Genomic DNA, 18364 nt, shown 5'->3' with positions numbered 1-18364 from the left:
TATTTTTCAGTCCATGAAACAATTGATTACATTTATTAGAAACCCATCCCACAAGAGTGTTCTTTCATCTCCATTCCATTGCATCCAATAAAAAATGATGACTGGACAAAGTTGATGATGAGATATCTGAGTTCTAAAGACAAGGAAGGCAGAGGAGTAAGAGTCAAGGCTTTTGATGCCCTATAAAATTACATGGCTTTGGGTGCCCAAGAAAACTAAATATCTTCTAAAATCGTCGAAGCCAGGGGAGTGGAAGTTAGATATGAGGCAGGTTATTTTAGTGCCAACAGTAATAGAAATGTTCTTAAACATGGCACTCACTAGTTGCTTCAAACATATGGTTTCTCTACTTCTCTATTGGAAAAAATGGAAATACGGGATTACCTGGTTAACAGTAGAGGAAGTGGGTTAACCATCAATGCATTTTTAACCAACTCTCAAGTCAAATCATCATAAGTTCGGTCTACTAACGCTAACATAGAATACATGGATGTTTTCCAACTACGTACCTTGAGAGGAAATTTTTTAAGTCTCAAAACCTTGTTCGTTATAGGTGCTTCTGTGAACTTGATTTTATCTTTTGGTTGGGCTTTTCTCAATGCAATTGAAGGTAGCTTTTTCAAAGGTATTATGCATACTCCATGCCACTCTCTAAACCTAGTGTATTTATTGTAATGGCGGGCATTGTTATTATTTTTTGCATGTGTCTCCCTTGGTATTTTTATAGATTTCATATTATTGTGTCCTTTGATGAGAAGAAAGCTAGTTTAGACATTTTAAACGAAGATAGATAGATAAACCCACCATGATTTTTGACTCACTTTTTCCTTGTTTCCCTCCCTTCTTCTCCTCTCATCAATCTCGCCGCCACATGTTCTTTCCTCATAATTTCATATATTGCCACTCCAATCTTCCACACTTCAGTAAAATATCTCTTGTTGGTTAGTTTCTTTGTAAAGGAAGGCTACAATATTATGGGTCTCAAGTATTTTCCCTTTTGGTGAAAATTTTATCTCAAATCCATTCGAACTGAACTTAGATTTGTAGTTCCATCTCTGTCAAATGGATCTTTGACCATGAAATAACTGCACATGGGTTTCATATTTTCAACAGTTACTAATGTTTTCAAACATTCTTTTTCGGTATAAACTTTGCAAGGTTGAGTGGTTGACTCAGTGACAAGTTACTTACATGGCACACTGGACTCAAAAGTGGGTCGATAGCTCCTATCTAGAGCTCAAAAATTATTTGAAGGTATCTTGGAATAAGGAAAGCTTAGAGATATGTGTACAAGGTTGGTTATTGGATGAGTATGTCTTTAACTATGATTTGATGCCTTGTCATTTTTTTTTTATTTTGTATGATGGGCTCACAATATCGATGTGTTCAAGATAAGCAACTTTGAGCAGAAGTGGTGGCTAGTCTTATGGTTAAGCTCATGAGTAACTTCTAGTGCAATCCTAAACTAGAGAAATATGGTATGTTGATTATGTCTACTCTGGATTGTGATACCCCGTAGGGTTTCTTTGATGGGGCCAGCCAAGGGCATCCACCTAGTAGTGGGATTGGTGGTATTTTTTATATAAATTCGTTTCAATTCATTCCTATCCTATATACTCTGGGACCTGATTCCAATTGAAAGATCAAGTTCTCAACATTGTTTTTTGTTCTTTATTTGGAAAGTGATTATGGTTTGAAGAGGTTGCAAGTGATCGGGGATCTAAAATAGTTGTTCATCGGGCTAATGTAAGTTTTCTATGTAGAATGTGTGGCTTCAATCCATGATGTCCCAAATTTGGCAGTGCATTCAGGAGCTAGAATGGTCATCCTTCACCCACATTTCTCGTGAGCTCAATCAACCAGCAGATAAGCTCTCCAAGGAGGCATTCGAGTAGTCAGGTGGCTAATTTGCTTCATATAAATCTGTTGATGGCTAGGAATATGAAGTCATGGAATTTCTACTTTAAGTCTTAATTTTGGGTTAATGATGAACATCATCCTTCAAAGTCATTCGAGGAGAATGCATCTTCTGATGTTAGTGGGCATCTATCCTTTATTCTTGTGGATGATCTATTGAATGTTGGATTCTCTGATAAAATCAATGTATCTGGCTTTTACTTCACAGTTGACACCTCACCCGATAACATACTTAAGCAACACAATATGTAATTTTAAGTGAAGAGCATAATTGATGATGATGGTGTGCATTCTAATATTTGATCCAATACTAGTCCCTTTTTTGATGTCAAATTTGGAGTTGTTGGCTCTATGACTGTAACATCAAAACACAACAAAGGTGGATTTGATTCATTTAGTGAATATTTAAAAGACACTTATGTGGCAACTGACAAGGTGTCAAAAATTTCTTTTGGACAAAATCCCTTACCACTAACAGGGAAATCTTTGGGTTTGAATTATTTCCTAAATGAAGAAAGTGTTTTGATCAAGATTAATAGTGCTAAGGAGAGGAAAGGATGCTTGGTAAAATATCTAGGCTTGTTCAGAAATCCCCACGCATCCTTCATCTGGTGAGTGATTAACTATCCAATTTATCACCCACCAGATATTGGCCCAAAGGTAAGAACAAGTTCTTCAATTCTCCTTGTTTCTTCATAGATTTCAATCTCAAGGGGTCCACAGAGTCAGAGAGGGCCAAAATCTCAACTTCTCCATTGGATCTCAAGATATTTTATAGAGTTGGGAACAATCATTGGAATGAAAAGAGGTTAGATCCCCAACTAAGTTCTTCTGGGAAGCAAAGTGAGACAATAATGATTAGTTCTCCACATGAATTTACAAATCTCACCTCTTAGGTTCGAATGGAGCATTTAGAGAGCTATACTTGTGTCACATTCCATGGTCCAAAATCGGCCACAAAACACATATATTTTCATTGTGGTATGGAGAGCAAAATTGTGCAATATCCTTTTCGAAAAAAAAAATGAACATGGAATATGGAATGTTGCATTTCTACCTCAAAGCTATACAAAGGCTCTAGTGTTTCCTGTTGCAATTTTTCTCAATGTCTGTTATTTCTGCAAATGACAGTTGAGCCATGGGGAGGACATATACATGTACTGGTTATAATGATCATACAATTTTTGTTGTTGGAGATTGCTTTAAATCTTGAAGAATCACATTGAATTTATTATAGTTTTCCCTTAGCTAGGCCAGTGATTTTTTTCAATTTTAATGGATTTTGTTTTCAAAATGTATGTAAAACTTCGATTTCAAATCTTTCCCATCCTTTGCTTGTTGATTATTGTAGATGTGAAAAAGTATTTGCAATGTGGAATGTCGTTACCAATAGGTTTTGACGGATGAATAGATGGAAACATTTATTGTTTCTACACCATGTGGGTCAAGTGCTTCTTCTTACAGTGGCAATTTTTTTAACCAGTACAAATGTGTTGCATAACAGAGGCATAAGAGCTCTCCGTAATCCATACCATATAAAATAAAATGTGTTTTAATGTATGTGTTGTTTCCTCTAAGGAGCCGTAGAAAAATACAAAGGCTTAGATGACATAAAAATGTATGTGTTTTTAATGTTGAGGAAAAGGGATGGGATGGGGTGGGCTTTTTTGAATCATACTTTTTTGGGACAAGTTTTTTGTTGTGTACATTGGCACAAGTTTTAAATCCTATCACAATTTATGTGCAAGTATGGGTCCCAAATGCTTCCAAATGTACCTCATTGATTGATTTTCATAAGAGGCTCATTTGATCCTATGAAAAAACTTAAATTCCCTACTACCCAAATTTCCACTGATTGCTCACCTTTCTTTACCATCTTGAGAATATATATGTGTTGTAACTCTTATAGTCCTTGTTCCTATTGAAATCATACTTGCAAGGGATATTTTTCAATAATTCAAGAGATACTCGAAGAAGTAGCTAATCATGGAGTATCAAGTAAGAGGAGTAGCTAAACTGTTTTACTTTTTACATTTACACATGATTAAAATAAATGAAATTATGGGAAAAAGAAGTGAATGTATGACCAAAAATAGCATTTAAAAAGAAAAACAGTTAAACAATTTCCTATGAATATTTATGAGAAGGTTCAACTAGTCACGAAAGCCACTTTAAACTACAATTTCCTCTTTGTTATTATTATTATTAGAGCATCTCTATTGTTGTTATTACTGTTATAGAAAATCAATGGAAACTATTTAAGCACACAATAATGGAAGAGGATTATTCGTCTAGTGGCTTTGCTGGAGATGGATCAGTTGATTTCCATGGACACTTTGTTAGGAGAACTCATACTGGACAATGCAAAGCATCACTCTTCATAATTGGTATGAATTCATTTGAATTATATTATCTGATACATTCAATTGTATTGTAATAGCTGGTATGTTTGTTCCAAATGATTTATCATCAACATTACAATTATATTCTCTTACACATTCCATTATGTTCTAGTAGTTGTTGTCTGGTCCATATGTTTTACCATCATATTCTTCACAGGAGTGGAGATAGCAGAAAGGTTAGCCTATGCAAGCATTATTTCAAATTTGGTGACTTACCTCACAAATGTTATGCATGAGAGCACCACTACTACTGCAAAGAATGTGAATGTCTGGTCTGGTGTGATCATCATGCTTCCTTTCCTTGGAGCTTTTATTGCATATTCATATTTGGGTTGATATTGGACCATTGCCATGTCTTTTGTCATCTATTTGATGGTTAGTATTTTATTTTACTTTTCAAAGTGTTTCTATAAACATATCCTGAGAGGTAACTAGTTAGCCATAACAATCTAGGATTTTCACCCAATCTCATTTCTTTGGAACCTATGTTAAACATCTAAGGTAGACTGCAGCTAAAAGTTGGCTCGTTTTTTTGTATTTTTTCTCATACTTTTTTCTCAAGTGCTTCAAGAAACATACACTGAGGGGTTTGAGTAGACTTCCTTATGCCTAGGTGCTACATTTAAGAGGTAATGATTTATCTTAAACAATCTAGATTTGCACTGAATTCATTCCTTTGAAACTCAAACTATATAGCTACGAATATAGCAACTAGACACTTGTAAGTAATTTCTTTTCCACTTTATTCTTTTCAAAAATGTTTAATAAATGAGGAGTTTGAGTGGGCTTCCTTCTATTCAGATGCTAGGTCTGAGAGATAAGCTCAAAACAACCCAGAATTTGTATTCAATCTCAATGTCCCATCCTTACAAATTCATGCTATACAGCCAGGGCAGAGGGCAGTTAAATGGAACCAATGGATAGGTTAACAGTTAGTGAACCACACCCATCAGGTGTAAAATAAATGGTGACAAAGTTTATGTTAAGGTACTTCGTATGTAAAAATCATTGGTTCGAAATCTCATTGATGAGCAGGACACCCAAAGTATCCAACCTACCACCCCAAAAAATAGTTAGTTTAAAACGTCATGTTGTCAGCATGGAATGTTATTTGGTTGTCCCAGGATTAAGTCAATAAGGACCATCCCACTAAAGCCAACATGGGCGTTCCTTCCACCAATCGATCTTGAAGGACAAATCCTTTGTTAGCGTCAAAGTTGATCACTACCTTATTGGGTTGAACTTCCAGTATCTGGCACCCCACTGGCATTTTTTCTAATGTTGTAATATTATGAAATTGATAATTTTGTATCTATACAATTACTTGCCAATGAATTCGTGCAAAATTTGATGGATATAAGAACGTTTTTCTATATATTTTGCTATATATCTTGGGTTTGAAAATAGTTGTTTTATTTTTCTTTAGCCTCGTGAATGGAGACTGAGTAACAAACACTGCATGTAATGGGTTATTACAGGGATTAACTTTTGTCACTTTATCAACCTCTTTTAGGATTTTGAATCAGATTTGGATTTTCTTCTTCTCAATCTACCTAGTTTCTTCGGGGCAAGGAGACCACAAATCCTCAATAGAATATTTTGGTGTAGATCAGTTTGAAGAGGATGACCTTGTAGTGAAGAAGCATAAGAGTTCATTCTTCAACTATTGGAATTATGGGATATGCATTGGTAGTCTTATAGGAGTCATTGTACTCATGTATATTTAGGACAATGTTGGATGGGGTTTGGGATTTGGAATTCCCACTGTGACCATGGAAATAACTCTGTTTATCTTCTTGTGTGAGACAATATCTTATCGGCATAAATTTCCCAGTGATAGTCCTCTCACTCGAATTATCCATGTCTTTGTTGCAACATTTCACAAGTGGAATGTTTCTAATTCTCATTAATAAAAAAAGAAAGAAGTTGCCAATGCATAAAGGGAAGTTTTGCAGTTTGTGTCAAGAAGATGGTATTTGCCTACTGGTCAGTTTAGGTAAGCTCTCACTAGTCACAATTTCTTTGCAAATTGAATTTATCGGAGCCATCGATGCTTTCCCATGTGGCATGGTAATTTATGAAGTTCTTGATAGTTGAAATAATCATACTGTAGGATGGGGTGTACTAACAATTTACATTTTAGCGATATAATATAGAATATGTCTACAACTTGATCACAACTAAGATGAAATGAGTCCCTAAGTCCTATTTCTGTTTCATTTCAGTCTTGTTATTATAGCTTCTTGTTCATTGCTTTTTATAAGTCATTCAAAACTAATGTGTACCTTACTTTTCAAGGAGCAAATAGTGTCTTCACAAGCATCTTTGTTCACATCACTGCAATTTATCAAATGCACTTCAACAAAAACACTTAACAAAATCATTTTGATATAATTTTCAACAAATATAAGTGAGCAAAGAGAGAAAACAGGGACATCATTATATCAAAGACAAGAAAAAGACTCCATCTGCACAATTGCAATATGAAAAATGCGGCCTCAAAGATCAACGACAATTGAAGCAACTGCCATAATTTCCAGTCTAGTAAGAAAATGAAGAATTGTTCCAAATATTGCTTTAATTTTCCCACATGCTATAAGTCAAGGTTGAAAAGCCATGAATAAACCTATCATCCAAAAATTTCTCTGATTCATTTAGCTTTGCATTTCTTCATCAAGAGAAACTGAGAAGATACAAATTTTTCACAAGCTAAAAATGCCTTAATCTATGTGATAAACTGTCCAAGCATGCTAGAACTTGTGCCAACAAAGATGGGGAAAACATACAGGGTCATTTCCTCTACAATTTATCAAATGCACTTCAAAGAAAACTCTCAGAAAAATTATTTTGATGTAAGTTTCAACAAATAGAAGTGAGCAAAGAGAGAAAACAGGGACATCATCAAATCAAAGACAAAAATATACTCCACCTGCACAATTGCAATATGCAAAATGCGGCCCCAATAATCTAGAATTTGCACCCAATCTCATTTCTTTGAAACCTATGTTAAACAACTGAGGTAGACTGCAACTAAAGGTTGGTTTGATTCTTTGTATTTTTTCCTCTTACTTTTTTCTCAAGTGCTTCAAGAAACATACACTGAAGAGTTTGAGTGGGCTTCCTTCTGCCTAGGTGCTAGGTTTGAGAGGCAATGATTTATCTTAATAAATCTAGCTTGCACCGAATTCATTCCTTTCAAACTCAAACTAGATATCTAAGCATATAGCAACTAGATGCTCGTAAGTAATTTCTTTTTAACTTATTAATTTTAAAAAATGTTTAAGAAATGAGGAGTTTGAGTGGCCTTTGTAAGTTTTAACCCCGTACAGAAATTACCTACATATGAATTCTAAAAAACATAAAATAAACAATGGCGAGAGCATAACACACAAAACAAATATACATAGAGATTTTCCCCTAGATCCAAAAACCGGGAGTACCGGATTGATTTTTCATTATGGTCCTTCCAATGTTACAATACATAAATATACATGCCGAAGCATCCATAAACCCCAATCCATTAACCCTGGATTAGAACATAATCGTAGTTCCCTTGACCGTATCTACAAAATATCATGGACTAAAAACCATGCACAAAACCATAGGTAGGTCCGCCCACCTAAAATGGGGTTCAAAAAAATTTTCGCGAGGCGCTGCCCCGGTCCCCGTAGAGGGATTATCTTATCTAATTATATTTTTACTCTATGATATGTATATTTTTTACAGTTTCATTTTACATTGCATTCTAACAAAATGGAAAAAAACACAAGTTGCAAAAAAATGTGTAATTTTGATGAGAAATGCTTCCCTTTCACTATTACATAACACATTTTTTTTGTACAAGTATCTCCAAATAGAAAAATGGTGTTACTAAGGTAGTCACCACAAGCACAGACATCCTATTATATAACTTACAATGTGGCACACCAAAATAAATGAAACAACAACCCATTTTTTTGTCTTGAAGGCCATTACCATCATAAGCACAAAGAAATCAAATAAATAGAATTTACAACCCAAATTTTTAAGTCTTGAAGGTCAGTACCATCATAAGAATGGAGAGATAAAAGAAATATATTGTAGTGTGTCCAATTTGTGAAATTTGCAACTATGCCAATTGATGAATTATCAGCAAGATCAAGGTTGTGGCACACCCAAAAAAAGGAAACTCACAAAATTTAAGGTAACAGCTACATCAAGGTTGTGGCACACCAAAAAAAAGCGAAAACTCTCCCAAATTTAAGTCTTGAACGCCAGTACAACATAAATATAAGACAATAAAAGAAAAAATGATGTTGCAACCAATTACTAAAATTTTCAACTATGCAAGTTAGTAAAATGTTCAACTATGCCAACTGATGAACTGTCAGCAAGATCAACTTTGTGAATAGAGAAATTTTAAGGCTCAGTCTTCATGCCCAAAACATGTATTTTCCTTTGCAGTGTGCATGTTATGGATCCCTTGGCACTTTACACTGTGCATAAAGTACTACTCCCTGAGGACATATTTAGTCTTCCAAGCATTTCTCCAGCCCCAACCCCTACTCTTGAAGCCGACAACCTATCTCCCTCAAGGACCACTACCTCCTCTTCTCCATCAGGAAATAATTCCTCAACAAATCACTTAATTGCATCATTTCTATACCATCTATTTATGTTATTGTGCCCATAACAACTGGGTTCTTCTACTACTACGAAGAGCCTGACATCAAATGAAATTCCAATGAGATGTGAACAAATATGGGACGAACCTTCCAACTTGCAGCTTGCAAGACTTGAAAGTGTTTTCCATATATATATATATATATATATATATATATATATATATATATATATATAGCATATAAAAAGTGCTCTACTCTTAGAAGCCTTTGAAAATTTGTGCTTTCCACTCCCATATTCTTCTTCCAACACTCTTGAACTTAGTACGTAGATTGATTGCTTTTTTCAGCATTGCACAGAGTTTAGATCTACATGCCCAAATTTCATACCTATCATTCATCATTGCAAATATCCTGTCATTCGTCATTGGAGATATGCATTTTTAGACATCTAATGTACTTTTCTAATTCAAATCTAAACATCCAAATATCACATATTGCAAAATCTCATCGCTTTTCTTCTTCAATTGTTTTTTGCATAAATTTTCCTTTCTCACATATATATTACATTCGGAAACTCAAGACAAACATGTTATACAATCTAAAGATCTATGGAAAATGTTGGTTGAAGCTACATCTTATCAAGGAAATTGAAAGACTTATGAACAATCTTGATAAAGCCATAGGTTTGATGTTTCATATTGGTGAATGTAAAATGTCAAAATAGAGTTAGGAAAAGTTGAATTTATTGTTTGAAAACCAAATTGTCATCCCTTGTACCTAATGAGCCTTCTTCATTGAATATTTTCTTGAATGACATTTTGTTTACTAATTTTTATCTTCAATGATTTTTTATATGTCACAATTTTTCTTGATTTTATGTCTAATTGCATTTCCTTTGCAACATCTGGTGCAATTGCTAGTTTATGAATATGCTTATTTTTTCCATGCGAAATTATTTTTATATTTTATGTAAAGAAAGTATGTCTATTCATCATAAATTCAACATATCACATGGGGATAATTCACGGTGTTAGTTAAATCCAACATATCATATGTGAGAATTGAAAGTATTAATTATGGATGTTGGTGAGGGCGAAGAGAAATTTCCATAATTATTTACTATATTATTTTCACAAAAGTGGTAGTTGGTTGACATTATTTAAAATTGATAATTAAAAAAATTATATAAAAATAAAAATATGTGGTTGGAATATAGAATTCAATTACATTGAAAATAATTGGTTTGTTTGAAGTTTGAAAATAATTTAGTTTTTCGAATAATGTTCCCAAATCTTCATTTCCTTTTCTTTACACATTTTAGAAATCATTACTAATAATAATTAATTTTAAATATTTTACACATTTTAGAGATCTTTACTAATAATAATTAATTTTAAATATTTTAAACCATCAGCATATGCTCAAAATAATTATCCTCCTTGATTGATACATAAATATATATACACTGCCATTTTAGAACTTATAATAAGTTGTATATGTTGAATTGTATTTATTAGAGTGTCATGGATTAACATGGACTTTTCACCGTTCATATATATATATATATATATATATATATATATATATATATTATTTTATATATTATTTTATATAGTTTTAAAAAGAAAATATAAAAATTCATTAAATATTATATATTATATATAATTTAATTTTTTTCTAAAATTAGGGGTTAATGTAATGAGTGTTTTATGTCATAAAATTTTATTTAAAATTTTGATTTTTACACCACAATCTAAAATTTTTACATGAAAATTGTATATAGAGAATGGCAACTCTTGAAATTGTACACTAATTTTTTTGATTATATATATATAACGTCAAAAAGTCCATGTTAATCCAGGACACTCCAAGAAATACAATCCAACCTATACAACCTGAAATACAATCCAACCTATACAACCTGTAATGTTCGAAAAAGGCCGTGCAAGAAATACAATGTATAACGACCATATAAACCTTCAGAAATGAAAAAATAAGTGAAAGAGCCCAGGTTAATCCATGACACTACCAGAAATACAATCCAACCTTTACAGCCTCTAAAGTTCGAACAGAAGGTGCAAGAAATACAAATATATAATGATGATATTAACCTTTAGAAAAGAAAAAATAAATCACCTATATGCCCCACGTGACATAAAAAGCCTGGATGTATCAAACCCTCGTCTATGCTGTTCCTCGTTCTCTCTCTCCGCAGCCATTAGCAAGAACAGCCACTGAGTCATCAAATAATTCAAATCTTTCGCGTCTCCAGTCTCATGACGTTTATTTAAATACATCATTGCATTTGTAAGTCTCCCACAAGTTAGGATCGAACTTACCCACCCAGACGGAGTGACATCCTCCTCCTCCTCCTCCTCCTTGATGGGGATCAAATGATGTTCGATAGCGGGCAGCGCCTCTACATTTAGACAGGGGCTGACGTAGAGAAATTGAAGCTTGGCCAGATGACAGAGCCCTCTTATTCCTCTCAATTCGAAAGACTCCACAAAGAACATATATTGAAGATTCGGGCAAACACCTTCGTGAAAGAATACATCTGATATTTGTGTGCGTGCCAGCACTAATTGCTTGAGTTTAAGCATGCATTTGTCATCGAGGAAGTCACATTCTCCTTCAGCCTTTATAAATGGAAGTTCCCGCAGCGGACAATCTTCGACTATTAAAATTTCCAGATTCTTCATCCCCAGAATATCTCGTGGTAAATATTCTATTCCACATCTGCAAATTTTCAACTCTATCAATTGACTAACCAGTCCAAATGAATCCGGCAAGCATTTCAATTTCGAGCAGTTTAAGAGACACAATTCCTTCAAGCCCTTGAGGCAACCGAGCAATGTTGGCAGCATTTCCAACAAAGGCTCCCCTCCCAATTCCAGAGCTTCCAATTTGCATATGTCTCCAATACCGCTTGGCAATTTTGATAACTTCGTTTTACACACATCTAATTTTTTCAAGGACCGTTGATATGCGATTTGTGATGGCAATTCTTTGACATTGCTACAACCTGAAAGATCTATGTGTTCCAGGGTGGTAATATTTCCAAATGCTCCATTGGAGATGACCAAATTGCAGCAACCTCCCAACACTAGATGCTTGAGTCGAGTTAAATTCCCAAATGAGTTTGGAAGCATCTGCAAACTCAAAGCACCAGACAAATCGATGTGCTGGAGGTTTTTTAAGGTACCGAAGGAATCAGGAAGCAACACCATTTCTGAGCAGTATCTTAACTCGAGGTATTTCAACGATGGCAGATCGCTAAATTCTTCTGGCATGGTTTTGAATAGTGCATGAAATATGGCAATCTTTTCTAGGTGCTTCAGTTGCCCTATCGATTTAGGAAGGCTTAAGAGGGGAGCGCAGATATTTAGCTCTCGCAGTTGGAGAGGGGCCTGCAATTTACACGTTTCAACTATCATAAATACGTATTTATGCTTTTGGCTTTACAAAATGAAATGGAATTAGTCAAAAAAACACATACCTGAGATTCACGTTGCCACAATAATTTTAATTTTGCCCCTGCAACTTCTAAAACTCTCAAACTCTCCATGGGAATCCAGGGAGGTAGGCAAGAGTATCCACACTTATACCAGCAGAGCCAAACTAGTTGTGGTGACTGAGCCCTCCTCAATATGCGTTCTAAATAACCCTCTTTAGTTGCAACAAGTTGCAGATTCGAAATACCACGAAGGTAGAAATTGCTGAACAGATGCCAAAGACAGTTCCCCAATACCTCTTCAGTCCATCTTTTGTACCATGACATTTCTGAACATTCCATTATAATTTGCGATTTCGCAATAAGATCTGCCCGATTGACCATCTTAATTCCGCGAACTTCAGCTATTACCTGTTCCTTCGAAAAATGTATCCACGCCACACATCTATCATAGTCTTGAATAAAAAAACCTTAAAATTTTTATTTAAACTAAAACAAAGGAAACGACTTTAAAGATTGATCTTCAAACCCAAAACAAAGCTGTGAATGATTGAAATACTTACACGGGATGATCGTTCCAACAAATCGTTAATGTTGTTGGCCGTGTGATGCGAAAGACCACGGGGCATGATTTCTTCCTCCTCAGCAATGCTTCTAAGTTTTTCCCAAATCCCTAACATGATCATGCATTTGTATCTTATATTCTCTGTCCGTTTTAAAGAGACACTTGTTCTCTATATTTCGAAGCCCCACGGAACCCCAAATTCTTGCGGCGGTATCTCTGTCCTCTCCTATAAAAAAGCAGCAAACGTTCAAGAATATTTGTCGTTCCTCTGGATTAAGTGAATCGTAGCTGATTCTAAGTCTTTCTTGTATCTCGGGAGGTAGGTGGTGAAGCCGATTCAATGTCTCTTCCCAGTAAGATCTTTCATTTTCTCCAAAGAGAAGCGCACCAAATACTTTTAATGACAGCGGTAATCCAGCGCAGGCTGTTATAAACTGATATGCCAGATCTGCAAATTCTGGTTGTGGATGTGGTTGACCAAAGGCGTGAAAGCAGAAAAGCTCTTTGGAGTGCTGTATGTTTAGCCCCTCTAGCTCATAAATTGATGCCTCTGCGATTTTTGCTTTCTTGAGGACTTTCTTGTCACGAGAGGTAATCAGAATCAAGCTATTGGGGTTTACAATATCTTTAATTGGCAAAAAGGCTTCCAACTGGGAGGCTTCGTCTACGTCATCTAAAATGATGAGAATGTGAGAGGAAGAAAGATGCCTTACAAGCATGCCTGTGCCTTCGTGAATGTTGTCGATTGGCAGATCCAATTCAGTCAACTGCTTAAGGAGTTTTCTCTGCAAAGAAGGTAGAGAACCCTTAGCTGCGTTTTCTCGGACATCGTACAAAAAGCCTGATCCATTGTAATTTGATCTCCTCTTGCTGAAGAATTCTGTGGCCAGCGTTGTCTTACCAACACCGCCTGCACCCACAATCCCGAAAACCTTGGTTTTCTCTGGCCATAACACCGTGCTTTCAAATTTTTCTAATTTTTCTTCCAGACCAACTGGGTGTTCGGCAACATACTTCAATGGGGCTTTGTCGCATACTTTGGACACCCATCGCAACACATCATCCAAAAGTTGCTCCACGTTGCTGAATATCAGGTTATAGAAGAAAAAAGTGAGAAGCGCCTACAGAAATATATGAGTCCAGTAAATTAAAAAGGTAAATGGGAAAGGGAGAAAGGCAGAGGTCAGATGCAGGTACTCACCCATTAAACGCCTCCAAATCGAGACCACTTATTTCTGCAGCCTCAGAAAGAGCGCGTCTCCAATTCTGAATGGCATTGAAGTCGAATCGCTGCTTCTTTTCGTGATCGCTTAGGGCTTCAGCATACGGTCCTTTAGTGGTCCACCGGAGCTCCGAAGGCTTGACACCATAAAAGACAGGAATAATTGTAACCTCATTCGGCCTCGACTGAAATGCATTCAACATGTGCAACAGTTCGTCTAGGCACCATTTTGATTCGGCATAAGACGATGAGAAAATGGCGATGTGGATGAAGGAGGTTTCGATTGCGTGTAGTATTTGAGGAGTAATATTTTGCCCAACTTCCAGTTCCGGTTTGTCCAGAAAAACTCGCAGTCCACGGGAATTAAGACTACGGTATAGATCTGTGGCGAAGGTGGTCTTTACGTCAGGGCCACGATGATTGATAAAAACATCGTGGCTGTTATAAGAAATCAGGGAAGAACACGAGGCCATGGAGGAGGAGGAAGAAGCACCAGAAGCATTGCCACTGTTGCGGATTGTTTGGTCTGCCATTGGAATGTGGATTTGGAGAATGGGATAGACAGAAAGATAAGATCGATATAAGAGTAACAAAAAGATGAAGGGCAGGCGGTAGACCAGAGGAGTGGAAACTGCAGGCAGTGTGAAGCAAGAGAGTTTGTGAGCAATGCCGATACACTGTGGTTGTCACAGCAAACACTTTGGCACCATCCGCCACTTGATATTCAAGATTCGCTTCCCACAAAAAGACTAAAAAAACAATATTTGGCATATGGTCAAGCGGCACCGTCAATTATAACATTTATATTTTATTAAATATTTTGTAAATGTTAGTCACTAGAGACTTATATTTTACTAAACAATTTAGTAAATATTGGGATTTTTTTCCAATCGAATTATAATTTGAAATGGTTGGTAATACATGAAAAATTGTTAATAATACATGAAAAACTTGTTTTTACAAGATAACTATTTAAACTAATGATTCAAAATTACAAGTATTTAGGAAAAAAGGGATTTTAAATTATTTTAGATTGTTAAATTTTATTTATATAATATAATATAATATGATGTTGTAGTAATCTGAAAAGAGAGTTTATAATTTAACAATAAAAATAAAATAGTGTAATAAGTTTATTTTTTTAAATTATAATATATTATTATTTAAATTATATTTTTATAAAAAACATTTATATTATTATGTAAATTTAATAACTTCAAACTATAACGTTTCCACCCATGATTAAAAAAAATATTATTTAGACTACTGCTTCAGCAACAGCTTCAAGCATTAAGGTTTATATAAAAGTTCATCGACTAAAAGATGTCCAAAGCCAATAATACAGTCCACTGTCCACATACGATATTTACAGGTATCGTGGAATGACATTGACAACTGCCAAAAATACAAGTTCATTTGAATAACATATGCATTATTTGGCAGGTTAAATTGACTGACAAATTCACTGATTAACTTCGATCACTGATTATTTATTATAAAATTAATTTTCCATCGAAAAAGTAAATAGGAGGTCCCAAGCCATTAGTTCTGTCCATATGGTAGGTGGCACTAGAAGGTGGCACTAGAGGACATTTGACAGTGATATTACATGATATTTTATGGTACAGCAGATTTTTTGGTGAATGACGTGTTGTAAGATTTCAAATTAATATGTTAAGTATTTGGTTCGTCTTAAATTATTGTCATAAAATTTATTTACTAAATGAAACTATTCAAATCAATGGTAAAAGTCTTGTTGGATTGAAGAAAAATTATTTTCTTAAATTTAAAATGTTTTAACATTATCCATTTCATGCGTTCTTGCAATTTCGTTTTCATTCATCCTTTTCAAACCGACCAACACGTGAAGAGGGACCACCCCAAGCAACACCATGGACAATGTTCGGAATTTAATACCATATCCCTCATTTGCAGAGAGATTCACGTTTAGTGGTGACGGCGGTGGTAGGTTACGGCATTTTTTTCGAGGGTATTATTTTATGTCATAGTTTAAATTAGATATAAATAGAATTTTTTAAGTGTAAAATAATTTTAAAAATTTATATATATATATATATTTTTTTTTGAATGTTTAAATAGATTGTTTTTTTTTTAATTTGGGAAATTAATTATATAGATTAAACAATTTAAATTCAAATTTTAAAAAATATTTGTCAAATTTTTCTTTTATAAATTAAATTGCACTTTATTTTATTAATAAATATTAATTATATATAAAAAGTAATATTTTATTAGTAAATATTAGTTTTTATATAATTAGTTAATTTTTATTAAATAATAATAATAATAACACAATAAACAAATCATTAATTTACTAGTAATTAATATTTGCCTCGATTTCTTTAACATTTGTATTTTAAAATTCTCTAACATAGGCCATACACCACTCAGCTTATGCCAATTATACTCATATTATCCACTCTTTAATCTTTTGCATTTTTATGTCTTAAGACTTTTCATTTTTGGATTAACTTTATTCTTGTACTATGTTGTGCTCGATAATTTGTTAGACAACTGCAGTATTTTCCATGTGTTGTTACTCATATTTTCCTAGAAGTTGTAAGAAGAGGAAAGGAGTCCAAGGTAACCACAAACCAACTTTTAGATACAGAATCTAGAATGTATCGAGAGAGGGCTTTCTCTTTAAGGTTTAGCTTTGTTTTGGAAGATATTAGGCTAGTTAGGAAAGCTTTGGGGTTTTGATTGGGTTTGGTGAAATTCAGTAGCAAAGGGGCAGAACTGAGTAGTTTAGACCATTGGGCTAATGGAGTCAACAGAATATGGCTCAACTGGATTTGATTTATCAACAAAGGATGGTTTCACAGGGCAAGATAGCTAAAACAGGGATCAAATGACAACTTGATAGGATGGGATGGACTTAAAAGAGATGAAGGGAAATTAAGAATCCTTCAACATGATTTAAGAGAAGAGAACTTGGATGATCACAAATAAAGAGAAATTAAGAATTCTTTAATAAATAATCAAAATGAATAAACTAGGAAATAGGAGAAATTAAGAATTCACTGTTTATGTTAGTTCAGAAGAAAACATCAAGAATAAAAATGATCGAAAACAGATTGCACTAAAGCACTTTCTGAATTAAGCTTTTTCGTTTTAGTATTAAGAAATGAAACATAATTGAAATGCTTAAACAAGATAACAGTAACACATGAGTTATAAATACTTATTTGTCTGATGTATTGCACATAAATCCTGTGAAAATTTTTTGTGTTAATTCTTCATCCAGCCAGCCATGAAAGATTTGTCCAACAGCACTTTATTCCAAAATAATCAGTTTTACAGCAATGTTTAAGAATCCACCCTCAATACTCCGAATGGGGGTGTATTTATACAAAAAAAATTACAATGAAATATCTCATAACAAAGTGAGATATAATCTGAGATGACTAATCATATTTTACAAGAAAATAGGGCCAGATGACTTCGTAGATGACAGATAAAGGCAACTGAATGGTTTGTTGTCCCTATTCTTGAGAGTGTGCTGGAGTTAGGCCCTATGATTTGGCCTCTTGCTGTCCTTGGTGTAATTCTGTGCTGGCTACTCTGTTTTTATCTTCCTACTGATACACTTTACCTGCATCTGATACTCTTTACTTGTTTGATCTCTATTCATCATCTTTACCCTCATTGACTATAGCGAAAATCAAAATTTACCTTTTATCAAGGATAAATTACAAAATTTCAAGCATTTCTTCCCACCATTTTGGCTGTGGTATTTTGGTTTTTTGAAGCTTTTTGAGGGTTTCATCTGTTTCTGTGTACTTGAAGAATGTAAGCTGAATTGGAAACAAGTGCTTTAGTTCATGCTCGACATAAAAAAGGTTCTCTAGGCTGTCATAGAGAACTCTGCCTGTGGGGAGTGCTTTTAATCCTGATACACTTGTTGATGAACTTGCTTGATTTCCTGCATATTGATTCAATTTATCCACATAGTCTATATGCCTCATTAATTTGTCATTAATCACTAAAGGACTAGGTAGCCCTTTACTCTGCAAAATGGAAAATTTCTCCATAAAAGCATTAATCTCTGCCTACATGTCATGGCATCTTCTTTCTAAATTTTGCATCAAAGTTCTTTTGGTTAATACCCTTTTGATTTCTAAAATGGTCCCTGTTCTGTCTTCAATGCTAAGTTCTTCAAGCTGGTACTTATTCTTG

At 34.4% G+C, this 18364-nt stretch overlaps 2 protein-coding genes across 2 annotated transcripts; both read right to left on the bottom strand.

Moving 5' to 3' along the window:
* Nucleotides 1-10752: 10752 nt before the first annotated feature.
* On the bottom strand, nucleotides 10753-12761 carry LOC149216056 (uncharacterized). The gene is made up of 2 exons (XM_089391136.1): nucleotides 12423-12761; nucleotides 10753-12333 (listed from the first exon to the last, which is right to left on the bottom strand). Exons 1-2 carry the CDS (start codon nucleotides 12759-12761, stop codon nucleotides 11056-11058), a joined length of 1617 nt encoding a protein of 538 aa, XP_089247262.1. The 3' UTR covers nucleotides 10753-11055.
* On the bottom strand, nucleotides 12653-14867 carry LOC149216055 (TMV resistance protein N-like). The gene is made up of 3 exons (XM_089391137.1): nucleotides 14144-14867; nucleotides 12941-14025; nucleotides 12653-12788 (listed from the first exon to the last, which is right to left on the bottom strand). The coding sequence occupies exons 1-2, from the start codon at nucleotides 14695-14697 to the stop codon at nucleotides 13032-13034; spliced, it is 1548 nt and encodes a 515-aa protein (XP_089247263.1). The 5' UTR covers nucleotides 14698-14867; the 3' UTR covers nucleotides 12653-12788; nucleotides 12941-13031.
* Nucleotides 14868-18364: the final 3497 nt, after the last annotated feature.

Source organism: Pinus tabuliformis, chromosome 1_1, assembly GCF_031772625.1.
Source record: "Pinus tabuliformis cultivar Carrire ecotype Pingquan chromosome 1_1, CPIR1, whole genome shotgun sequence".
Classification (NCBI taxonomy): domain Eukaryota; kingdom Viridiplantae; phylum Streptophyta; class Pinopsida; order Pinales; family Pinaceae; genus Pinus; species Pinus tabuliformis.
This window is presented reverse-complemented; position numbering and strand designations above follow the sequence as displayed.